At 30.1% G+C, this 26,925-nt stretch overlaps 1 protein-coding gene and 1 long non-coding RNA gene across 2 annotated transcripts in view; one reads left to right on the plus strand and one right to left on the minus strand.

Annotated features, from left to right (window-relative positions):
* The window catches only part of LOC142230275 (uncharacterized), a 41,311-nt gene extending 17,286 nt beyond the window's left edge, over positions 1 to 24,025 (plus strand). Inside the window, exons 3-5 of the mRNA XM_075300924.1 lie at positions 11,911 to 16,097; positions 23,686 to 23,776; positions 23,850 to 24,025. Of these exons, the coding sequence (XP_075157039.1) occupies positions 11,911 to 16,097; positions 23,686 to 23,776; positions 23,850 to 23,918 (4,347 nt within the window). The 3' untranslated portion in view covers positions 23,919 to 24,025. The remainder of the gene's footprint in view (positions 1 to 11,910; positions 16,098 to 23,685; positions 23,777 to 23,849) is intronic.
* LOC142230276 (uncharacterized) overlaps positions 1 to 26,925 on the minus strand; it is a 148,473-nt gene that overhangs the window by 1,972 nt on the left and 119,576 nt on the right. The gene's annotated exons all lie outside the window — the stretch shown is intronic.

Raw genomic sequence — 26,925 nt, forward strand, 5'->3', positions numbered from 1 at the left:
AATTTTGACCGTATCACCCTTTAACTAACATAGACTCCATATGGACCAACTTACGATTTATAAGAGAATCTTAAGAAGTTTTAAGATTGTTTCCACCATCCAAGTAATTCAATGGTGGATTGCAGACTTTAGTAAAATGTTTATGATGGTGGAGAGTACATGCACAGAAAAAAATTTCACCAAAAATTTTCCAATTAAAGTCTTAATTGAGCTTTAAAAAACATCCAATTAAAAAACAAAAATCAATTACAAAAAACAATAGTATCAATTAATTTTTTAATTGACTTTCAATTATTTTTTTATTGATACTATCATTTCTGTGATTGAAGACATTTCAATTAAAAAAATACTAGAAAAAAATTGTGGGTGTCAGATTCGGTCTGGTCGAACTTTTGGTCGTATATACTTTATTGAACGCAGAAATTTAAGACTCCCTTGGAAAATTAAAGAAGTAATTTTAATAACAATACCCGCCTTTCTTTAAAAATCGGCATTTAAAAATTTTTATAAAAATAGACAATTAAATTTTCCAACCGTCGACTATTTTAAATATTTGATGAAGACGTTATGACTAAGTATACCACCACTCGATTCGAAAAATAATCTACCAAAATTTGAAGAAAATTTTACCATATTAAAAAAAAATTATTTTGCAATTTTTTATTTCTTAGAAAATGTTGTCTAAATTTTATTTCTGTAAAAAATTTTTGTCAAAATTTCATTTGTATACAAAATTTCGTCAAAATTTTATTTCTATGGAAAATTTTGTCAAAATTTTATTTTTATAGAAAATTTTGTCAAAATTTTATTTCTATGGAAAATTTTGTCAAAATTTTATTTCTATAGAATACGTTATGACCAAGGCTACCACTCGATTCGAAAAATAATCTACCAAAATTTGAAGAAAAATTTACCAAAAAACTACTAAATAAAAAAAATTATTTTGCATTTTTTTATTTCTTAAAACAAGATATTATTTATATAGAAAATTTTGTCAAAATTTTATTTGTATAGAAAATTTTGTCAAAATTTTATTTCTATAAAAAATTTTGTCAAAATTTTATTTCTATAGAAAATTTTGTTAAAATTTTATTTCTATAGAAAATTTCGTCAAAATTTTATTTCTACAGAAAATTTTGTCAACGTTTTATTCCTAGAAAAAATTTTGTTAAAATTTTATTTCTATAGTAAATTTCGTCTAAATTTTATTTCTATGGAAAATTTTGTCCAAATTTTATTTCTATGGAAAATTTTGTCAAAATTTTATTTCTATAGGAAATGTTTGTCAAAATGTTATTTCTATAGGAAAATTTTGTCAAAATTTTATTTCTATAGGAAACTTTTGTCAAAATATTATTTCTATAAGAAATTTTTGTCAAACTTTTATTTCTACAGAAAATTTTGTCAACGTTTTATTTTTATAGAAAATTTTGTTAAAATTTTATTTCTATAGAAAATTCCGTCAAAATTTTATTTCTACAGAAAATTTTGTCAACGTTTTATTCCTAGAGAAAAATTTGCCAAGATTTTATTTCTATAAAAAATTTTGTTAAAATTTTATTCCTAGAAAAAATTTTGTTCAAATTTTATTCCTGGAGAAACTTTTTATTTCTATAGAAAATTTTGCCAACATTTATTTCGATAGAAAATGTTGTCAAAATTTTAGTTCGTTGGAAAATTTTGTTAAAATTGTATTTCGATAGAAAATTATTTTAAAATTATAAATTTTTTTCACCTCTTAGGTGGAGAGGAATAGTTGGCAAAATCTACTAATCTATATCAAGAATTCTACCAATTTACCTAACAGTAAAAAATATACCATTTTCGGTAGAATTCTACCAACTGTGGCAACCGTGGTTATGACTCGATGTTGATTTAGACGTATCCCATGATCGCCTAGAAATGTCCGTTTTCTAAGTACACAGAAAAAAATTTCACGAAAATTTGTCCAATTAAAATCTTAATAGAGTTTTAAAAAATATTCAATTAAAAATTTAATTGAGTCAACAAATTTTTTAATTGAAACCAAAATCAATCACATAAATTAATAGAATCAATTAATTTTTTTAATTGATACTATAATTTCTGTGATTGAAGACGTTTCAAATAAAAAAATAATTGGATCGAAATTGATTGAATACGAAAAAAATTTTTTGGTGTGTAGAGGTTAATTGATTCAATCCCGAACTCGGACAAAATTATGCTTCTTAAGGTGCATATACCTCTCACAATTACTATCCACATTTGTCTTAAAAGATTACCTAAAGCTAACCTCTTAATCAGTACCAGTTCGTTAAAAATTTATATGTAAAATCAAATAATCCGATTTATAATAAAAATCCTATAAGTTTCGTTGTTACATATTTTGAGTAATTAATTTAAGAATTCGTAATCCGATTTAAAATCAAAATCTGATAAGTTTCGTTGTTACATATTTTTGAGTACTTAATTTAAGAATTCGCCATTCAAGCCATTTGGTGGGTGAATTTTTTAGGATCAAAATATATCTGACTTTCTCCATATCTTTAAATTATTTTAAATGAGAAATAGGGGAATTAAATAGATTTCAGCAATACAACTGAGCCTTACTTAAATAAGCGGTTGTCATAAAGAGCCCATGTGACATATAATTGATATTAATTAATTAATGTTATTCATACGCACTAATGGTTGATGAACTTGTAGACCGTTTTGTAAGACAAATTCAAATGTATTTACTGAATTATCTTTCTGGAAGATTTAACAAAAATAAATCTGTCTTTCTTTATATTTTTAAATTATTTTAAATGAGAAATAGGGAAATAATACATATTTTAGCAATAAAACTAAGCCTTACTTAGTAAAATTAGCATTTGTTTATAACGAGCCCATGTGTCATATAATTGATATTAATTAATTAATGTTATTCATACGCACTAACGGTTTATGAACTTGTAGACTGCTTTGTGGGACAAATTCAAATGGATTTACTTAATTATCTTTCTGGAAGGAAGTTGAACGATCTCATTATAAATACATCGGTGTACGATGGAATTATAGTCAAGCTGAATTTATTATCATTACATTATTAGCACTCATATACTAAAACATATTGCAAATTGAGTTTAATCTCCAGTTTTAAGTAGAATCACAGTCAAACACCAACAATTTCGTGTCTTAAATAGATTATATAAAAATTTATGATTTACCATCAAATGCTATAACTCTGCCAAGAAGTATATTCATTCATTTAGCCATTAATCTCATTTGGCATTGGTAGTAGCATAAGCAGCATAAGATTCTTAGGCATAACGAAGAATAATAATGTCAGCAATTTATCTTTGCCAAAAAGGTTTTTTTTGTATGCCATAAAGTTGATCCAACTTGCATGTGGATAATTATGCAACAAGTAGGTAAACATTTTTTTGTTTCGAATGGTTTATCATGCCAAGGTATATTCTAGGGAAATGACGGTATGAAGATGAGGAGGATTTTAAATACTACAATACCCTCTCTGTTCATCAGCTTTTTAATTCCCCATTGAGACAACCACTGTTTGTTAGAGCAAATGTCTATCTATGGGCCACTGAGTCTGTGTGGACTGTGCGAATTAACTAAAAATAGAAGAAGCATTAGTTTTATGTGTATGAAGGTAGATAACTAAAACCATTTGTCTCAAATTTCAAAAAAAGTTATCTCTGTTCTTAAAAGGGGGTCACTTTTAGGTTGTTATGGTAGCAGCACAGGGTTTTTATATATATCTTTGGCTTTTTCATATTTACTAATACAGTAGTGGTAGCCATATATACTGATATTTTTATAAATGGGTCAGTTACATAGTCACATTTTGTTAAAAAAAAACAAAGAATTGAAAAATATATTTAAGAATAAACGAATTGTATCAAATAAATAATGCATAAAATCATACTCCTATTTTTATAGAGAAAAATTAGTTATGAATGGATGAAAAATGGTTTGCTATTATACAAAAAATAAACTATTTTAGAACAATTTTTATCACGTCATTGTTCAACGGCCATTGACTTATGATGAGGTAATCCGATTTATTAAATATGAATTCAGTGTAGGAAGAAGGTTTCATGAACATTGTGTTTCTGTAATTTGAATTATTGAGAAGAACTTTTTTTATTTAATTTAATTTTCTATGACCATAAACATCTTCAACAAAATATGGTAAAGTCCCCCAGTTAACCATTTCAGCGTCGCCAAAAAGTAGTGAAAACAGAGTTGCCAGGGAAAATTTTCGGTTTACCCTACAAGGACAAAAAAAGTTTCCTACATTCCAAAAAAAAAATAAATAAATAAATAAATCCCTACAATTTCCCCTACAATATTTTTCGTCACATTCAAACAAAATTTAATAGAAATAAAATTTTGACAAAATTTTCTATAAAAATAAAATTTTGACAAAATTTTTTATAAAAATAAAATTTTGACAAAATTTTCTATCAAAATAAAATTTTGACAAAATTTTCTATAGAAAAAAAATTTGACAAAATTTTCTATAGAAAAAAAATTTTGACAAAATTGTCTATAGAGATACAATTTTTATAAAATTTTCTATAGAAATAAAATTTTGACAAAATTTTCTATAGAAATAAAATTTTGACAAAATTTTCTATAGAAATAAAATTTTGATGAAATTTCGTATAGAAATAAAATTTGTACAAAATTTTTTATAGAAATAAAATTTTGACAAAATTTTCTATAGAAATAAAATTTTGACAAAATTTTCTATAGAAATAAAATTTTGACAAAATTTTCTATAGAAATAAAATTTTGATGAAATTTCGTATAGAAATAAAATTTTGACAAAAATTTCTATAGAAATAAAATTTGTACAAAATTTTTTATAGAAATAAAATTTTGACAAAATTTTCTATAGAAATAAAATTTTGACAAAATTTTCTATAGAAATAAAATTTTGATGAAATTTCGTATAGAAATAAAATTTTGACAAAATTTTCTATAGAAATAAAATTTTGACAAAATTTTTTATAGAAATAAAATTTTGACAAAATTTTCTATAGAAATAAAATGTTGACAAAATTTTTTATAGAAATAAAGTTTTGACAAAATTTTCTATTGAAATAAAGTTTCACAAAATTTTCCATAAAAATAAAGTTTTGACAAAATTTTCTATAGAAATAAAATTTTGACAAAATTTTCTTTAATAATAAAATTTTGACAAAATTTTCTTTAATAATAAAATTTTGACAAAATTTTCTTTAATAATAAAATTTGGACAAAATTTTCTATAGAAATAAAATTTTGACAAAATTTTTTATAGAAATAAAATTTGGACAAAATTTTCTATAGGAATAAAATTTTCACAAATTTTTCTATAGAAATAAAATTTCACAAAATTTTCCATAAAAATAAAATTTTGACAAAATTTTCTATAGAAATAAAATTTTTACAAAATTTTCTATATAAATAAAATTTTGACAAAATTTTCTATAGAAATAAAATTTTGACAAAAATTTCCATAGAAATAAAATTTTGACAAAATGTTCTATAGAAATAAAATTTTGATGAAATTTCGTATAGAAATAAAATTTTGACAAAATTTTCTATAGAAATAAAATTTTGATTAAATTTCGTATAGAAATAAAATTTTGACAAAATTTGCTATAGAAATAAAATTTGTACAAAATATTTTATAGAAATAAAATTTTGACAAAATATTCTATAGAAATAAAATTTTGGCATAATTTTCTATAGAAACAACATTTTGATAAAATTTTCTATAGAAATAAAATTTGTACAAAATTTTTTATAGAAATAAAATTTTGACAAAATTTTCTATAGAAATAAAATTTTGACAAAATTTTCTATAGGAATAAAATTTTGATGAAATTTCGTATAGAAATAAAATTTTGACAAAATTTTCTATAGAAATAAAATTTTGACAAAATTTTTTATAGAAATAAAATTTTGACAAAATTTTCTATAGAAATAAAATGTTGACAAAATTTTTTATAGAAATAAAGTTTTGACAAAATTTTCTATTGAAATAAAGTTTCACAAAATTTTCCATAAAAATAAAGTTTTGACAAAATTTTCTATAGAAATAAAATTTTGACAAAATTTTCTTTAATAATAAAATTTGGACAAAATTTTCTATAGAAATAAAATTTTGACAAAATTTTGTATAGAAATAAAATTTGGACATTTTTTATAGAAATAAAATTTGGACAAAATTTTCTATAGGAATAAAATTTTCACAAATTTTTCTATAGAAATAAAATTTCACAAAATTTTCCATAAAAATAAAATTTTGACAAAATTTTCTATAGAAATAAAATGTTGAATTTAACATAGTCTTGTCATTGAATGGATGTCAATCAATTTCATCAGCCATTGCACTGAATTTGTATCACTTCTTAAGGTGTGATCCATTATTAGGTGTTGTAGATGTGAATTAAAAGATTTTGTGATATTTTGCCAACTTAATTAATTTTGTACTTTTTATGATTTTTAGTGCATTCAAACGCTTGTCTGAAACGTTTGACCTCAAACATTTTTAAAAAAAATTCGCAATATTTCTAGACTGGATTTAGCATTCTTTTTCGACAACATTTAAATAATTTGAATTTCTTACTCTGTTTTTAATATATTTCATCCAAAAACAAAGTAAAAATTACCCGTAAAAATCAAAAAAGAGAGTTAGTTAAAAAATTGAATTAAAAGAACTTCCTGTGTAGTTAAAGTAAAGGACATTTTTTGAAATGCTTTTAATGTTGTACCTTTAGAACAACTTCCAATTTCTTTTTCCTGCACAAAAAAAAATTACTCATTCAATCACAAAATTAATTGGTCCAATTATTTTTTTTAGCAATTAAAAAATTAATTGAACGTTAATGAATTTTTTAATTGATCCAATTAAAAAAATTAATTGTTACTATTAATTTTTGTGATTGATTTTTGTTTCAATTAAAAAATTTTTAATTGAATATTTTTTAAAAATCCATTAAGAATTTAATTAGAAAAAGTTAATATACCCCCATCCTATGATGGAGGGTATAAAAATGTTCGTGAAAATGTGTGGGTAAGGTAAGCTATACTTAAATCAGAATAATTTTGGAGGTACTTGTACGATTTCTTATTTATAATTCATCGGGTGGAAGTGGTAAATTTCATTAACTTTCTATTCATTCACGATTTTCCGTTTCAGGAGAATTTCTTCTTATAAAGACCTTCTATATTCTATTTGCTCTCCGCGGAATGAAAACTAAGAGTATTAAATTTCTCAGAAAAAGTCTACGCACACACACACATACCCACAGATATTCGTAGTCCCTAGAAGCTCCATCAACAATAGCCATTCCATTAATGAAAATTCCCGGCTTCTTTGATGCTAGCAACCTAAAATGATTTCTAAAGAAAACTCGTTAGAGAAAACTATTCACAATCTATTGAGGAAAATGTGTGTAACACATATAACGACTCATGTTGTCTGTGTTTAACATGATGGTTTAACATGTATATGCAAATGACTGCATTCAAATGCCACAAATAAACAAAAAAACGAGAGACTTTCAAAGCTCTGAGCTTTCTCTTAAAGAGCGAAATGGGGAAAGGGTATGATACAAAATTAAAACCACGATTTTATACAAAAATAATGGTTATCGCTAATCAACTATAGTACTTTTAAAAAGAGTCCTTAGCGAAAACACCAATTTCAAAAATCTACATCAATATGTGGAGATATACAGTAAAATCTCTTAAGCTGGAAGATTCTTGTAAGACATAAACCTCTAAATTTTGTCAAAATTTTATTTCTATAAAAAAATTTGTCAACATTTATTTCTTTAGAAAATTTGGAAAAAATTGTATTTTTATAGGAAATTTTGTGAATATTTTATTTCTATAGAAAATTTTGTTAATATATTATTTCTATGGAAAATTTTTGACAAAATTTTATTTGTATAGAACATTTTTGACAAAATTTTCTTTATATAGTAAATTATGTCAAAATTGTATTTCTATAGAAATAAAATTATGCCAAAAATGTTCCATAGAAATAAAATGTTGACAAAATTTTCTATGGAATAAATACAATTTTGACGAAATTTTCTATAGAAATAAAATTTGGACAAAAATTTCTATAGAATTAAATTTTTGATAACATTTTCTATAGAAATAAAATTATGACAAAAAATTTTATTTCTATAGAAAATTTTGTCAAAATTTTATTTCTATAGAAAATTATTTCAAAATTTTATTTCTATAGAAAATTTTTTCAAAATTTTATTTCTATAGAAAATTATTTCAAAATTTTATTTCTATAGAAAATTTTGTCAAATTTTTATTTTTACAGAAAATTTTTGTCCAAATTTTATTTGTATAGAAAATTTCGTCAAAATTGTATTTATTCCAAGAAAATTTTATCAAAATTTTAGTTTCAATTTTGACAAAATTTTATTTCCGTAGAAAATTTTGTCAATTTTTTTTTATACAAAATTTTATTTCTTCAGAAAATTTTGTCAAAATTTTATTTCTATAGAAAATTTTGTCAAAATTTTATTTCTATATAAAAATTTTTCAAAATTTTATTTCTATAGAAAATTTTTTCAAAATTTTATTTCTATAGAAAATTTTTTCAAAATTTTATTTCTATAGAAAATTTTTTCAAAATTTGATTTCTATAGAAAATTTTTTCAAAATTTTATTTCTATAGAAAATTTTGTCAAATTTTTATTTCTACAGAAAATTTTTGTCCAAATTTTATTTCTATAGAAAATTTCGTCAAAATTGTATTTATTCCAAGAAAATTTTGTCAAAATTTTAGTTTCTATAGAAATTTTTGACAAAATTTTATTTCCGTAGAAAATTTTGTCAAATTTTTTTTTATACAAAATTTTATTTCTTCAGAAAATTTTATTTCTTCAGAAAATTTTGTCAAAATTTTATTTCTATAGAAAATTTTTTCAAAATTTTATTTCTATAGAAAATTTTTTCAAAATTTTATTTCTATAGAAACTTTTTCAAAATTTTATTTCTATAGAAAATTTTGTCAAATTTTTATTTCTACACAAAATTTTTGTCCAAATTTTATTTCTATAGAAAATTTCGTCAAAATTGTATTTATTCCAAGAAAATTTTGTCAAAATTTTAGTTTCAATTTTGACAAAATTTTATTTCCGTAGAAAATTTTGTCAATTTTTTTTTATACAAAATTTTATTTCTTCAGAAAATTTTGTCAAAATTTTATTTCTATAGAAAATTTTGTCAAAATTTTATTTCTATAGAAAATTTTGTCAAAATTTTATTTCTATAGAAAATTTTTTCAAAATTTTATTTCTATAGAAAATTTTTTCAAAATTTTATTTTTATAGAAAATGCTTGTCCAAATTTTATTTCTATAGAAAATTTCGTCAAAATTGTATTTATTCCATAGAAAATTGTGTCAACATTTTATTTCTATGGAACATTTTTGCCATAATTTTATTTCTATAGAAAATTTTGTCAAATTTTTTTTATATAGAAAATTTTGTCAACATTTTTTTTCTTTAAAAAATTTTGTTAAAATTTTATTACTATAGTAAATTTTGTCAAAATTTTATTTCTATAGAAAATTTTGTCAAAATTTTATTTCTATAGAAAATTTTGTCAAAATTTTATTTATATAGAAAATTTTGTCAAAATTGTATTTCTATAGAAAATTTTTTCAAAACTTTATTTCTATAGAAAATTTTGTCAAAATTTTATTTCTATAGAAAATTTTTTCAAAATTTTATTTCTGTAGAAAATTTTGTCAAAATTTTATTTCTATAGAAAATTTCGTCAAAATTGTATTTATTTCATAGAAAATTTTGTCAACATTTTATTTCTATGGAACATTTTTGGCATAATTTTATTTCTATAGAAAATTTTGTAAATTTTTTTCTTTAGAAAATTTTGTCAAAATTTTATTTCTATAGAAAATTTGGTAAAAATGTTATTTCTATAGACAATTTTATCAACATTTTTTTCTTTAGAAAATTTTGTCAAAATTTTATTTCTATAGAATTTTTTTTCAAAATTTTATTTCTATAGAAATTTTTTTCAAAATTTTATTTCTATAGAAAATTTTGTCAAAATTTTATTTCTATAGAAATTTTTTTCAAAATTTTATTTCTATAGAAAATTTTTGTCAAAATTTCATTCGTGTTTTGTTTTTTATTGTTGGTTTGTACTTCAATCATGTTTGCTGTTTTGATTTCAGCTTAAAACCATGCATTTACTAAACTACAAGTGTAGCTTAACCAACAGAGGAAAAGTATGCTTGTCAAATTTATTTGGGCAAAGCCCTTTATTGCAGCAAAACTATCAAACAATTATCAAAATAAATTCAGGCAGTTCACTAAACCCAAAGTGAACCACACTTGAACCCTCCGAAAAAAGATTTATGATAGCCGGCTTATGGCGAAATAAATTCATACAAACATCTCTCTTTTCCTTCGCCACCATCAAATCATCGATTTGAGTGCAGTTGGCTGGGTTTATTTTGAGCGTGCTTCCTCTTACTTCATTCGTGTTTTGTTTTTATACCCTGCTCCACACTGTGGAACAGGGTATTATTTATTGGTGATTTCTACTTCAATCATATTTGTTGTTTTGATCTCAGCTTTAAAATTTTTTCCTCTGTTGGTTAAGCTACTCTTATAGTTTAGTCAACACAATGGTTTTAAAGCTGAGATCAAAATAACAAATACAATTTAATTTCTGTAAAAAAATTTTAACAAAATTTTATTTCTATCGAAAATTTTTGACAAAATTTTATTTCTATAGAAAATTTTTGACAAAATTTAATTTCTATAGAAAATTTTTGACAAAATTTAATTTCTATAGAAATTTTTTGACAAAATTTTATTTCTATAGAAAAATTTTTCAACATTTTTTGGTAGAGAAAATTATTTATTTATTGTTTATTTTAATCATACAGTAAATGTATGATGAAAGAGAAAAGTAGCATTGACTGCTAAAATTTTCTCAAAATTTTATTTCTATGGAAAATTTTGTCAAAATTTTATATAAAATTTTGTCAACATTTTATTTCTATAGAAAATTTTTTCAAAATTTTATTTCTATAGAAAATTTTCTCAAAATTTTATTTCTATAGAAAATTTTGTCAAAATTTTATTTCTATGGAAAATTTTGTCAAAATTTTATTTCTATAGTAAATTTTTTCAAAATTTTATTTCTATAGTAAATTTTCGCAAAATTTTATTTCTATAGAAAATTTTCTCAACATTTTATTTCTATGGAAAATTTTGTCAAAATTTTATTTCTATAGAAAATGAATTTTTGGTTCAAAAATTCAAAAGTGATACCTTTTGCTATACCAATAAATTTGTATACCCTTCGTCACACTGTGGAACTGGGTATTATAATTATACCTGTAATTAATCCTACACACAGAATAATATAAGAATCCGATATTTAATCGATCAATCCTGATATTCAACTGTTTGTTGTTGGATACTTGGACCTTCTATAGATGATAAACTGGTTGCGTATATGTTCATAATTTTTTTTCTTTTACTATATATGTAAATATGCATTGTTTTCCTTAAATGTAAATAACTTATTAATATACAATTTTTAAACTTCCAGTTAAAGGAATATTTAGAGGTGTGTAGCACAAAATTTCAATACTAGAAAGCTTCTGGTAATCATTAAGGATAGTATGATTTAATAATATCGTATAAATGCCAGCAGTTTATAAAACCACCTCCTGTAGAGTATTATTAAAATCCTTTAGGATTTAAAAACCTTCAAATAAGTATTTCCCAGTAGAAGTCATTTTAAAAGCTAATATGTTTGCAGTTTTAAAACCTTAGCTAATTTTCTATTTTTTCTTTCTTCTTCCATTTGTTTCTCTCTCTCTCTTTTCTCTCTCCGTCAATTTCTCTTCCATTTCAGGCCAAACGTTCATCGCCTCATATGTTCAAAATTGAAGATCATCAAAGCTATTTACAACAACACCAACGCAAAGACTCTGCCAGCTCTGAAGTAGCCGCATTACTTTGCATCTCTGGCCGTACCAGCCGTATCTCTAGTGTGGGCAGCCAGGGTTCAGCTGTGAGTCGTCTCTCTGCTGTTTCGGGTGTATCGCGGTCACCATCGCCCCACCGTATGCTTTTGGAGACTTCATTTTGTGGTCCCAAACCAGTGGAAACTATTATCGGTGTAAGTGTGGGCTCGGTGGCCGATCATCCGGCTACAGCTCTACTCGAACAAGTCTTGTTGGCTCGCAATCAGGACACTACCCAGGCTATATTAGCCGAAGGTATACAATTGGAATCGTCACCGAAACGAAGACCACCCACCTCACTGACGAATGGCGATGCCAAGTTGACGGCGAAAATTAAAGCACAAAACAAACCCGAAACAAGAGATATCAACGAAATCTCTGTCATGGGAGCTCAACGTGCCTCCACCAAGAGTCCTGGTCAGATGATAGTGGGTAAGACCCCCAGTGGTACCGAATATATACGTATTAATCTTAAGCCAGATCATATGTACGATGATCAGGGTATTGCTCCCCATGAAAAAGTAGTTGAAGCTCCCGATACTTTAGTCCCTGTATCAGCTCGTTCGCAAACAAAACCTGCCTCTCTGTGTCTAACACAAAAATCTAAAGGAGATAATCTTTTAACACCCACAGTGAGTCCCAAGCCTTCACGTAAATCCAAGGACCATGGTAGTCGTTCGCCTTCTCCTGCTACTGTCTCGGTTTCTAGGAAATCCTCATTCAGTTCGTTATTCCGTTTTGGTGGAGGGGGCAAAGATTCTCCGGATTCCCCAAGAGATAGAGCGCGACCCCGCAGCAAAAGTAAAGAACGTGGTCAAACTCCCCAGTCACAGAATCCTACGCCCAATAAACAGAAATCGGTATTGGCCATATTTAAGCCCGGTAAACGTGGTAGCTCAGCTGGAGCAGAGAGTGCGAGGGCCTCCAAATCATCATCGCCCATAGATTCACACGAAATGCAACAGTTGCAGCCCAGAAGCAAATCCCAGACTCCAGTAGTCTCGGCCAGTGGATCAAGACCCAATAGCCGTCTGAGATATTATGATGATCCCGTTGATGGTTATATTCACATACCGCTTCACACTCCACCGGAAGAAAAAGAGGCGCGCAAGATATTCCAGAATATTCAAAGCCTCAATACTTCTGCTTCAATTATAGCACCACCGCCGGAGCCGGCCCCCTCGCCCACGCCAACGCCGGCACCTCCGCCTTCAACTATGCCAGAGGTAGTAAAACTCCCCCAGGCAACAGCCATTACGATGAGCGATTTGCAGGCTGCTGTTAAAAATCTTAAACCAGTAGGGGCCCGAAAAAACTCGATATCGGGGGCACATGTGCCCCCGGCCCAACATACGCCAGCGACTACAACAGAAGTGGCGACAAAAGCAATCACACAGCGCGTCCCAGCTCCCCTTAAGCACATAGAAAATTTAGATGCCATACACACATTACCCCAGGATGATGATGGCAAAGAGAGAACCTGGAGTTTAGAAGTGAATCGGCATAGTTCCCAGGACTCACAAGAGACCGTGGGATCTGGGGAGAGTTATGCCAGTGCCATACGAGTTTCCACCCAAAAACCCCAATTGGCCGAGGTAAAGGAGCACGTGGTCCAAGAAAATGGCGTGGAAGCGGAAATCCATCGCCTACCTTCCGTGGAAAGCACAACCAGTGCTGCCGAAGTCAGAGTTGTAGAGACTAAAGCCACTATCAATACGGCAGCTATGCTCGAGGGAGATGCTTGTACTAAGGAAAGAAGAAAAATCCTGTTTACCACTCGCTTAGGATCGGGTAGCCAAGATCAGATCTTTGCTACGCAGTTCAGTATATCGAAGACAGATAGTGTATCCAGCCATATGTCAGAGCATACCCAGGATACATTATCTGCCGAGTCAAACAATGATAACTTGCGCCGACAGAATACAGTCATTAAAAAATCACCTGAAGAGTCTCCAGGTGATCAACACCCCATGAGTAGAAAGGATTCTTTTAAGATGGAGCGCAAAGATTCTTTCAAACTGGCCCGCAAGGATTCCTTTAAGATGGACCGCTCAGAACCCAGAGCAGAAATTGAACGAAAAGATTCATTCAAAATTGAGCGCAAGGAATCTTTCAAAAAATCTCCCCAGGCCATAGCACAAATTGAAGAGCAAAGGGAGATTCTGCAAAAATCGGAGACTCGAGAGTCGTTGCGCAAACAAGATTCCTATGAACGTCAAATGGCTATGGGTCGCAAGAAGTCCATATCCACCTCGGAGGACGAAATGAAGAAGAGACCTTCTTCATCCGGTGGTGGGCCACCTGTGGTAATGCGGCGCAAACCATCTGCTGGAGAAGATTATGCCAAAACACATCAGTCGCGTTCCACCTCAGAGGATGACAACGAAGTGGCCTTGACCAATCATCGCCATTCCCGGTATCTAGAGAATTTCGATGTGCGCAAGAAATATCACGAGAATGTGCAAGGACCTCCTGTGCCACGCAAACCCAGAAGACAAAGTGGTACTCAGGATGCTAACCCACCTGACGCTATACAAAACTCCCAGGAGCTAAACAAAGAGCAATATCAACGTAAACCACAACCACAGCTGCCTCAACCTCCGCCACCCTCAACAGACCCAACCCCATTACCCTCACCATCCCGCAGGGAGACGGAAACTACACCTACTAGCGCTACCCCACAACCACGTTCACAGTCTCAATCGCCCGTAGATAAGGCAAGACAAACGCCACCGAAACCTCCTAGAACTTCGACCCCAACAAGACGATCACAAGGGGCTTCTCCAACGAAAACATCTTCATCGTCAATGCCCACATCCTCGGCAGCGACGACGACAACGGGCACACCCATGAAGAAGCCCTATGCACACATCGACAGACAATCAGTGCACTCTACCGATGAACCTATGGAATCATCGGAATCGGAACGTGACTCCGACTTGGCAGCGGCAGAGTCAAAACGCCGTCATTTGGCTTTGAATGTTGGGTGTATTGAAGACCATGAAAGTACTGGTCTGGTTTCGCAAGAATCTTTCGACGATGAGCTTCCCTATATACCGACAAATTTGCCCGAGGAGAAGGGTCAAGTGGTCCCCCTCATACCCATGAAAGAAAGGGCCAATATGGAACTCAAGACATGTCCAGTAGAGAGACCACGATCCACAACTCCACTTAATCCATCGCATTTGGAGGAGTATTGCGGCATTGTTAATACCCCCGATGTTGCACACGACTTTCCTGGTGTAGTGCCCGTAAGGGGTGAGAAACTACGAATAAGTTTGCCACGCAAGGACTCCAAAAAGGATATACAAAGCAGTAAATCACCCAGACGTATATCCAATGCTAGTGGGAAGTCATGGTTCGAATTTGCCGAAGAGGGTCTAAGAGCAACGGCAGCCCATCTGGAGCGTAAGGATTCCAATAAACAACTTCTTCAACAGCAGCAGCAGCAACAACATCAGAAGCCTAACGCTTCGGCGGTGCGTGAGTCACCAAAACCCAAACAAGAGGTAACAAAACCTAAAACACCAACCACCAAACCTAGAACTCCGACACAAAGAAAACTCTCTGGTCATTGGATTGACTTTGAAAATATTCCAGAAAAACGAAAGCCTCCCAAGAAAATAACCACCTTGCCACGAGATAGCACCAGTGTAAAAGCTTCCTCATCACGTTCCACAGCCCATGGGAAAACCTTGCCGGGATGCGGCAGCAGTGGGAATGCCTTTAAGACACACCAAGCATTTGAAGCACAACAGAAACCCCAACCACCGGATGTCACAGCAACTGGAACTACATCGACCGTATCAACCAATCAGTCGGATCAAACCGATGGCGCTGAAACACCGCATTATGACTATGTGAAACCAGAAGACTGCCAATGTGAATGTCATGAATCGAAGACGAAAGAAGATCATATCTCTGGTGGTGGAGGGGAAAAACATTGCACAGGCACTGCTACCGGAGGTTCAACAAGCAACAACGCTAAAGCACAACAGGGTGTAGATCTTTTGCAACAGGGTGATGATATGCTACCACTTTTAAGTCAAGATTCTCATGATGGCATTGAACCAAGGTAAGTTCTGAAATTAAGAGAACTTTTCTAGTAAATGTTGTATGCTAGTTTGTATGTCTGTGTGTGTAGTTGGCAAAAAGAGAGAATGTTTATTTATATGTGTCAATTGAATTATTTATAGAGCATTATAGTTGCCAAATAATCCAAAACATTTTAGTCGAGAAGTTTTCAATAGAATTTTTCACATAATGAATTAGTGGAGTACAGTGAAAGTAAATCAAATTAGTCATAGCTTATATATCTCTTATTGGATTCAATGGTTTCTCCATTTTGACACTAACTTTTTGTTCAAATCTGATTGGTAGCCCATTTTGACCGACGCGATAGGTGTGTCGGTTGTCATCGCGAATAAATACTTTCTTTCTTCGCTGCTTCGACTGAATGCGCCCATAGCGATTCAGAGGTCAGTTACGTTGGATAGGCTGGGCATACAAAGAGGAACCTCATTCTGTATTACTACACTCAGAAGCGAGAGATAGCTGCTCAGGTATCTATAGATACTCGTCGCTGCAAGGATCATTCCTAACTTATCTCTCTATGAAATCTGCCCACGTCTTCGCTAATCGAAGGAGGTCATCTAATTTTCGTATGAACCAGTGTCTGTGCCGCCGGATACTTCTTATCGCTGACGATTCAAATGGATAGTTGAATATAGTTCCTTCCTAAGATCAAACCTTTAAATGGTGGCAATGTTTTTCCTTCAACCTCTTAGCCATCGAAATGAAAATCATTTAAAATTTTTCTTTGGCATTCAAACTGACTCGACTGGATGTGTCTATAGGGATTCTGATGTTAGTTCCCTTGTATTGGCAGGGTATACAAAGAGGTATCTCGTGAAGTGAGGCGTGCTGTCCCATTGTGGACATTCAACCATTATTGCCGGGTTCGGAAGGGAGATACCATAGCGGAATTGGAATATCACCGATCTTCCATGTTATCCTGATCCACCATTGTCATTAATATGACCAGTTAAACTTAGTCTCTTCCTAAAATTGAAGCTGATAAGTTAGGATTATTCGGAAGGCTCTATCCTAATGGTGGCATATCCCATACCGGAATTGGGATATCACCGATTTTCCATGTTATCCTGATCCATCGTTGCCATTCATATGACCACGGGAGCCACCGTGGTGCAATAGTTAGCATGTCCGTCTTGCGTATTCAATGGCGTGGGTTCGATTCCTGCTTCGACCGAACACCACAAAGTTTTTCAACGCTGGATTATCCCACCTCAGTAATGGTGGTGACAATTCTGAGTGTTTCAAAGCTTCTCTAAGTGGTTTCACTGCAATGTGGAACGCCGTTCGGACTCGGCTATAAAAAAGAGGTCCCTTGTCATTGAGCTTAACATGAAATCGGGCAGCACTCAGTGATAAGAGAGAAGTTCACCAATGTGGTATCACAATGGACTGAATAGTCTAAGTGAGCCTGATACATCGGGCAGACACCTAACCCAAACTAACCTATATTGGTGGGTTCAGAAGCGAGAAATACATATTCCGATCAGAGCTACTACTAAGCTTATATCTCTAGGGAACTTGCCCACGTCTTCGCTAGCTTTTATGTGAACCAGTATCAGTACCACTTAATACTTCACAACGCTGTTGTTGCCGTTCAAATGAGCAGTTGTTTCCTCCAGCGATCCCTTTCTTAAATTTTTTTCTAAGGTATGGGATTGTATGCCCTCTTGGTATGGCACCTGTTTGTATGCCCCACCTATCCAAGAGAATTGTCATCTGAATCCCTATAGACATATCCAAACGACTCAGTTTGCGTCCTTCAAACGAATGTGAATTATCTCAAACCGATACCTAAGAAAAATTTTAAATGGGTTTCCTTGGCCATCGGATTGAGAGAACTTACTTTCTGTTGAAGGCCGCATTGATTGGATGTGCCCATAGGGATCCTGGTTTTGGATAGGCAGGGCATAAAAATGAATGCTTCGTGAACTGAGGTGGGTGGTCGTTGGGTTCAGAAGAGAAACATAGCTAGAGATACCATACCGGAATTGAGATATCAAAGATCTTTCGAGTGAACTAGTTTCACTGACACTTGTCCGAGCTTAAGTTCTTTCCTAGTTCTTTCCTATAATTGAAAGTAAAAAAGGTGGATCATGGGAGGCACTATGGTGCAATGGTTAGCATGCCCGCCTTGAATAGTAATGTTCGTGGATTCAATTCCAGTTTCAATCACACATCCATAAGATTTTCAACGGTGGATTATGCCCTCTCAGTAATGCTGGTGACACTTCTGAGTGTTTCGAAGCTTCTCTGAGTGGCTTCACCGTAATGTGAAACGCTTTCCGACTCGGCTCTAAAAATGAGGTCCCTTGTCATTGAGTTAAATATGGAATCTAGCAGTACTCATTGATAAGAGAGAAGATCACTGAATAGTCTAAATGAACCTAATATAACGGGCTACTACTACAACTAATCTAACCCAAGCGAGGATCATTCGGAACGTTCTCTCCTAATGGAGAGTTCTATTGTTTAGGTGGTCTACCCATCCGTACTTAATAAAATGGCGGCGTGTCAGTAAGCTGCAATATGCATGTAATCTTCATGTGCTTTCGAGTGACAAACCTATCGCAATTTTCTGCCAGGTTTCTGGACACCTGTACGCGTCTCCAATGAAAACGAAGGACGATAGTCTATTAGCGGGAGTCCTGACTTGACTTGTCGAAGCAAAGACCACTATACGTAACCCAGTTTATTAAATTAAGGCCCCTTATCATTTAGCATAGCATAGAATCGTTTAATACTCAGTGTGAGGAGGGAAGGAGGGAGCCAGGAAGGTCCAATGGTTAGCATGCCCGCCTTCGATCACACACTAACAAGTTTTTCAACGGTGGATTATCTCCTCTCAGTAATGCTGGGACACTTCTTAGTGTTTCAAAGCTTCTCCGAGTGGCTTCACCGTAATGTGAAACGCTATTCCGACTCGGCTCTAAAAAAGAGGTCCCTTGTCATTGAGTTAAATATGGAATCTTGCAGTACACATTGATAAGACAGAAGTTCAACACTTGTGGAATCACAATGTACTGAATAGTTCAAGTGAATTTAAAAAAGCGGACCACCACTCTATATAACCTAACTTAAGGGGAGATCATTCGAAAGATTCTTTCCTAATGGTGGCATTCTTTGGGTGATCGATTGACAACCTGTCGCAATTTTCAGCTCGGTGTTGTGGCCATCTATAAATTTCTCCATTCGCAATAAATGACGTAGTCTATCAGCGGATGTCCTGACTTGACTTGTAGGACGAAGGCATGGGCCACTGTAGCTGACCTAACTTAGAAAATTGAGGTCCCTTACCATAGGATCGTTTAATACTGAGTGCTAGGAGGGAAGTTCACCATCTGCAGTCCAATCTATCTTGGAGGGCTTTTGTTATTATACCCTGAACAGCTTTGTGTAACAGGGTAGTATATGTTAGTGCATATGTTTGCAACACCCAGAAGGAGGCGATATAGACACTAGGTGTCCTTGGCAACATTGCTCAGGGCCGGCCCCTGGGTCGATCTAGCCATGTCCGTCTGTCTGTGAACACATTTTTGTAATCAAAGTCTAGGTTGCAATTTTAGTTCAATCGACTTTAAATTTGACCCGGGAAAGTATTTTGGGAAATGTTCAGAATATTGGAAGAAATCATGTTCAGTTTTAGAAATAGCTCCCATATATGTATAGCTTTCGCCTGATATCTGCTAATATGACCCCAGAAGGCAGAATTTGAGCCAGATTTGCTTTGAATTTTGCATAAAGAGTGCAATTGATAGTGTCGTAAATTGTGCCGATTTTTATTGAAATCGGTGCAGATTTAGATATATCTCCCATATATATCTTTCACACGACATGGACTTATATGGCCCAGAAGCCAGAGTTTTGCCCAGATTTACTTTAAATTTTGTGCAGGAAGTAGAATTAACGTTCTGGATATGCATGCTAAATTTGGTTGAAATCGGTTCAGATTTAGATATAGCTCCCATATATATCCTTCCCCCGATTTTCACTCAGATGACTACAGAAGCCAAAGATGTAATGGCACAGAGAGTAGAAGTAAGATTGTAACCATGCATGCCAAATTTGGTTAAAATCGGTTCAGATATAGATATAGCACCCATATCATCCATAGCATCCAACACATTTGACGGATTTGATATGCTATCGAAAATGTGGATCTACAAAATGGTGCAGGGTATAATATAGTCGGCCCCGCCCGACTTTAGACTTTCCTAATTGGTTTTATTATAAATAAGTTTTATCAATAGAATATTATAAAAGTTAATATAATAAAATTGATATAAAATATTTTTAATTTAATTACCTATTAATAAATATATTTATATTTAATTTCTGCACTTTCATTTAAATTAAAATATTTGCAATAAATTGAATAACTAACATAATTTGTAGTAATATACAAAAAAAACTAACATAAATAATTTTCTTTCATAGAATATCGAAATTTCGTTATAATGCCGTAAATATTTAAGAAAACAAATGCCACAAGCAATTATTGAATATTGCTTTGAATTGCATTTTGCATACTACAAAGGTATTTAAATATTGCCTAAGTTTTCACTTTTGTTTTTCAAAGCAAAACTGTTTCTAAATATTTATTTGAATTATTTTAGAATTTCAAATTGCATAACTTTTTAATCACTTCTATAAAAACAATATAAAATATTTTACCTAAATCAACCAACTAAAAAAAATAAACACTTTGTTAATAAAAATTTTTTAAATATGAAAAAAGTAGAAAAATGTTATTAAACCATATTTTATTGATATGATAAAAATAATTTGATAGAAATTAAAAAAAAACAAACTCACGAAAATTGTCTGATTATTATAGAATTTTTCTTCCTTTCCCGTTATTTAAAATATACACAGAAAACAATTTCACGAAAATTTTTCCAATTAAAATTTTAATTGAGTTTTAAAATAAAATATTCAATTAAAAATATTCAATTAAAAATTTATTTGTTTCAACGATGTTTTTAATTGAAACAAAAATCCATCACAAAAATTAATAGTATCAATTAATTTTTGAATTGGCTCAATTAAAAAATTAATTAACTTTCAATGAATTTTTTAATTGGTACTACCATTTCTGTCATTGAAGACAGTACAATTAAAAAATTAATTGGATCAATTAATTTCGTGATTGAATCGGAAAAAATTTTGTTGTCTGTAGCCATTTGTTTTTCTATTTTAATTCTATTGCCATGTTTAAAAGCTTTGTTATTTTTGCTTTGCTTAGATTGCATATTAATTTATTAGTCATCACTAAAATTTTTCATATCATAGTCTTATATAAAAAAAACAATATTTCTTCACATTAACCTAAGACGAATTCCAGTTATTAGGTATAAGGTGAAAAAATAAGATTATAAATTACATTAATTAAATTAATGTCATCTACGAAAGTAAATTTAGACTACTTCATGTCGTCCATAACAGGTTGGCTGATAAGTCCCCGGTCTAACAAAGCAAAACACATTTTTTTTGTCAAAATTCGTTTTTATTATTCAACATAGTTCCCTTCAAGAGCGATACAACGATTATGACGACCTTCCAATTTTTTGATAGTACTCCTTCGGTTTTGCCTCAAAATAGGCCTCAGTTTCGGCGATCACCTCTTCATTACAGCCAAATTTTTTCCCCCTGCGAACATCCTTTTGAGGTCTGAAAACAAGAAAAAGTCGCTGGGGGCCAGATCTGGAGAATACGGTGGGTGGGGAAGCAATTCGAAGCCCAATTCATGAATTTTTGCCATCGTTCTCAATGACTTGTGGCACGGTGCGTTGTCTTGGTGGAACAACACTTTTTTCTTCTTCATATGAGGCCGTTTTGCCGCGATTTCGACCTTCAAACGCTCCAATAACTCGATATAATAGTCACTGTTGATGGTTTTTCCCTTCTCAAGATAATCGATAAAAATTATTCCATGCGCATCCCAAAAAACAGAGGCTGGCATTACTTTGCCAGCGGACTTTTGAGTCTTTCCACGCTTCGGAGACGGTTCACCGGTCGCTGTCCACTCAGCCGACTGTCGATTGGACTCAGGAGTGTAGTGATGGAGCCATGTTTCATCCATTGTCACATATCGACGGATGTATTACGAGTGTATTACGAGTTAACAGCTGCAAACACCCTCAGAATCATCAACACGTTGTTGTTTTTGGTCAAATGTGAGCTCGTGCCGCACCCATTTTGCACAGAGCTTCCGCATATCCAAATATTGATGAATGATATGACCAACACGTTCCTTTGATATCTTTAAGGCCTCTGCTATCTCGATCAATTTCATTTTACGGTCATTCAAAATCATTTTGTGGATTTTTTTGATGTTTTCGTCGGTAACCACCTCTTTCGGGCGTCCACTGCGTTCACCGTCCTCCGTGCTCATTTCACCACGCTTGCTCATGCATACCAATCAATTATATTTGATTTCCCTAGGACAGAGTCCGGAAACTCATTATCAAGCCAAGTTTTTGCTTCCACCGTATTTTTTCCCTTCAGAAAACAGTATTTTATCAAAACACGAAATTCCGTTTTTTTTCATTTTTTTCACAATAACAAAAGTTGCTTCACAAAAGACGCTCTATCTCACAAACTAATTGACTTACAGACGTCAAATTTTGACACGAATCATTTGAAGGTTGGTACTATATAAAAACAATATGCATTTACTACTAGCGACGCCATCTATGTGTCAGACCGGGGACTTATCAGCCAACCTGTTATATTTAAAATTAAAAAAAAAAAAAAACTGTTAAAAACAACATCTATTTATTTTCTAAAGCTTGCCTTTTGTACACCTAAATATACACACAAAAAAATTTCTGATTCAATCACGAAATTAATTGATCCCATTATTTTTTAATTGAAATGTCTTCAATCACAGAAATGATAGTATCAATTAAAAAATTAACTGAAAGTCAATTAAAAAACTGAAAGTCAATTATTTTTTGTGATTGATTTTTGTTTCAATTAAAAAAACTTTTGAATCAATTAAATTTATAATTGAATATTTTTTTAAAACTCAATTAAGACTTTAATTGGAAAAAATTTTCATGAAAATTTTTTCTGTGTATGCAAATACCCATACAGTAAAAAAGATAACGAAAATTTTTACAATTAAATTTCTAATTGTGCTTTAAAAAAATATTCAATTAAAAAATTAATTGATTCAACAATTTTTTTTGATTGAAACAAAAATCAATCACACAACAATTTTTGTATCAATTAATTTTTCAGTTGGGTCAATTAGTTGATTTAACAATTTTTTTAATTGAAACAAAAATCAATCACACAAAAATGTTTGTATCAATTAATTTTTCAATTGGGTCAATTAATTTTTTAATTGACACGGGTGATTGATACTACCATTTCTATGATTGAAGTTTTTTTCAATTAAAAATTAATTGGTTCAATTAATTTCGTGATTGAAGAAAAAAATATTTCTTGTGTGCAGATTTTGTAGATTTTTTTAAACTCTCACCCTCTAGTGATTTCAATACTTTAGAAATGAAGGAACCTTGTGTTGCCTATTTTTTTTTTCAATAATAATTCTCTATTTGCAGTGACTCTTCACGGGAATTTAGCTGTTACACTGATGATGAAATGGATTTACCTACACGTAGTTCTAGTCGTTCCAAAAGTAGTTCTTCTAGGGTAATTAAATCAATACATATTTTTGTTTAGTTTATTTAATGAAAAAAAAAAAATGCTTAAAAACATTTTTCAGATGGATGAATTTCCCCGTCGTGATGTCCCAGCTCACAATACTAAACATAAGAGATTTCCCGATAAATAGATATAAGTGGTGCAATCCTCCCCCCTACCCCCCATCTACGATAATACTTATAACAAACAAAAAGATCAACAGCTAAGCTAAGTGAAAAATGTTCCAATTCTTTACAAAAAAAAAGAAAACAAATGTTTTTTTTTTAGTTTTTAGTGAAAATCATATTTAAAAACAAAACGAAACTACGTACATATCTACGTAGTGTCTGGTATTAATTATTTTTTTTTTTTTTGGATTTTCGTTTTTATAAAATTTTCTAGATATTGTTGCATACTTTTGGGCAAATGTGAATATTATCTTAAGTAGTAGTGATGCAAACAAAAAGAATTATCTTCTTCTTCACTATAAGACTAGAGTTACCAGTATATTACGTATGAATTGAAAGAAAAAGTCTGGCAACTATGTAGCTAAGTGCCGTGATATAGATAAATCCATGTTGTTATTATGAGAATTTAAATGTATGCAATTACAAAGAAAAAGTCTTTTCGGTCTTTTGTTTTTATTAGAAAAAAAGGAAAATATTTGTAGTACATTTAAACAGAAAATTTTGTGTATATATTTTGTCATTTAACAAGTTTACATTAATTTTAGGAAATGTTAAGTTTTAAAGTTTTTCATAGATATTTTTTTAAAGAAATATGCAATTGATTAGGATCTTAGAAATGCCACAACTAAAAACTTTCATACCTTTCGACATTTAAAATATTGAGTGGATGGAATATTTTGATAGGTACTTAATAAAATTGGACATATAAAATTCATAAATTCAAATAATTTTATTGCGTCTAAGATTATAAGTTATACAACATACGAATCTTCCTATATCCGAAAAATGTACCTATTCATTAATCTACAAAAGCTATTTCTTTTGGTGTTATAAAAAACTATAGTCCAGAGTTTTTCATGCTCCCCGGTTCTCTTTATTGGACAAAGTACGGATTCTAATTATTAAAAAAATATTTGTAAGGTCCGTCTCTATTTATTAGGATTGGGGCAATTCTACATTGAAATAGTGCATATTTTTAGGCAGATATAACAAGAGCAATAAAACAATAGATATAACAAGAAAATAAAATACCTTAAGATTAAATCAAAACTAAATCTGCAAAAATAGAATAAAATTATATCTATATATTTTTGTTATAACTTTATGGGTAATGATCCAGTGCAAAAATTGAAAATGTTTATTTTCGGTGAAATGAATTATTAAAGAAAAGTAACCGTGAATAAAATGGCAAATTTAGAGCGATAATGCCAACTTCATACTGCCTTTACAGAAAATTTTTCACAAATGTAGCAACGAGTGAAAACGTAGCAGAGGCTAAACTCTTAGATTTTTTTGTCAAAAAGTTCATGGATGTTAGAATACTAAAGCTATGGTCACACTAGGTAAATATTTGACCACAATGAGGGTCAAACATTTATCCAGAACCATTTTCCAACTATCTTGATACGGTTTTTTGAAAATAACCCTACAATGATATTATATATCAAATATGAGTTCAAAATGTTTGCTGGTTTAGATGTGGCGACAGATTCTTTTTCGAATTATGTCAAATATTTTACCAGTGTGACCATAGCATAAGAGTAGACGACAACGACAACAACAACTTTTATTCAAGCAGAAGTAACAGGGTAACCGGTTAGTACCGTAGTACCCCCGCGAATGATTTAGTACCTTTTGGTGTATACAGTTTTGAGCCAATATTAAATTTAAGCTACAAAAGTTTTGACGAAATATAGATTTTGTCAAACAATTATTCCTATAGAAAATTTTCTCAAAATTTTATTTCTATAGAAAGTTTTCTCAAAATTGTATTTCTATAGAAAATTTTCTCAAAATTTTATTTCTATAGAAAGTTTTCTCAAAATCTTATTTCTATAGAAAATTTTCTCAAAATTTTATTTCTATAGAATTTTTTTTCAAAATTTTATTTCTATAGAAAATTTTTTCAAAATTTTATTTCTATACAAAATTTTCTCAATATTTTATTTCTATAGAAAATGTTCTCAAAATTTTTATTCCATAGACAATTTTGTCAAAATTTTATTTCTATAGAAACTTTTGTAAAAATTTTATTTCTATAGAAAATTTTCTCAAAATTTTATTTCTATAGAGAATTTTCTCAAAATTGTATTTCTATAGAGGATGTTTTCAAAATTTTTTTTCTATAGAAAATGTTCTCAAAATTTTATTTCTATAGAAAATTTTCTTAAATTTTTCTCAATATTTTATTTCTATAGAAAATTTTCAAAATTTTATTTCTATAGAAAATTTTTTCAAAATTTTATTTCTATAGAAAATTTTCTCAAACATTTTTTTCTATTGAAAATGTTTTCAAAATTTTATTTCTATAGAAAATTCTCTCAAAATTTTATTTCTATAGAAAATTTTCTTAAAATTTTCCCAATATTTTATTTCTATAGAAAGTTTTCTCAAAATTTTATTTCTATAGTAAATTTTTTCAAAATTTTATTTCTATAGAAAATTTTATTTCTATTGTGAAAATTTTCTCAAAATTTTATTTCTATCGAAAATTTTCTCAAAATTTTATTTCTATAGAAAATTTTCTCAAAATTTTATTTCTATAGTAAATTTTTTCAAATTTTATTTCTATAGAAAATTTTATTTCTATAGTGAAAATTTTCTCAAAATTTTATTTCTATAGAAAATTTTTTTCAAAATTTTATTTCTATAGAAAATTTTCTCAAAATTTTATTTCTATAGAAAATTTTCTCAAAATTTTATTTCTGTTTTGTCAAAATTTTATTTCTATAGAAAAGTTTCTCAAAATTTTATTTCCATTTTGTCAAAATTTTATTTCTATAGAAATTTTCTAAAAATTTTATTTCTGTAGTGAAAATTTTCTCAAAGTTTCATTTCTATAGAAAATTTTCTCAAAAATGTATTCCTATAGAAAAAATTCTCAAAACTTTATTTCCATAGAATTTTTTTTCCAAATTTTATTTCTATAGAAAATTTTCTCAAACAATTTTTTTTATTGAAAATGTTTTC

Source organism: Haematobia irritans, chromosome 3 (genome assembly GCF_050003625.1).
Source record: "Haematobia irritans isolate KBUSLIRL chromosome 3, ASM5000362v1, whole genome shotgun sequence".
Taxonomy (NCBI): domain Eukaryota; kingdom Metazoa; phylum Arthropoda; class Insecta; order Diptera; family Muscidae; genus Haematobia; species Haematobia irritans.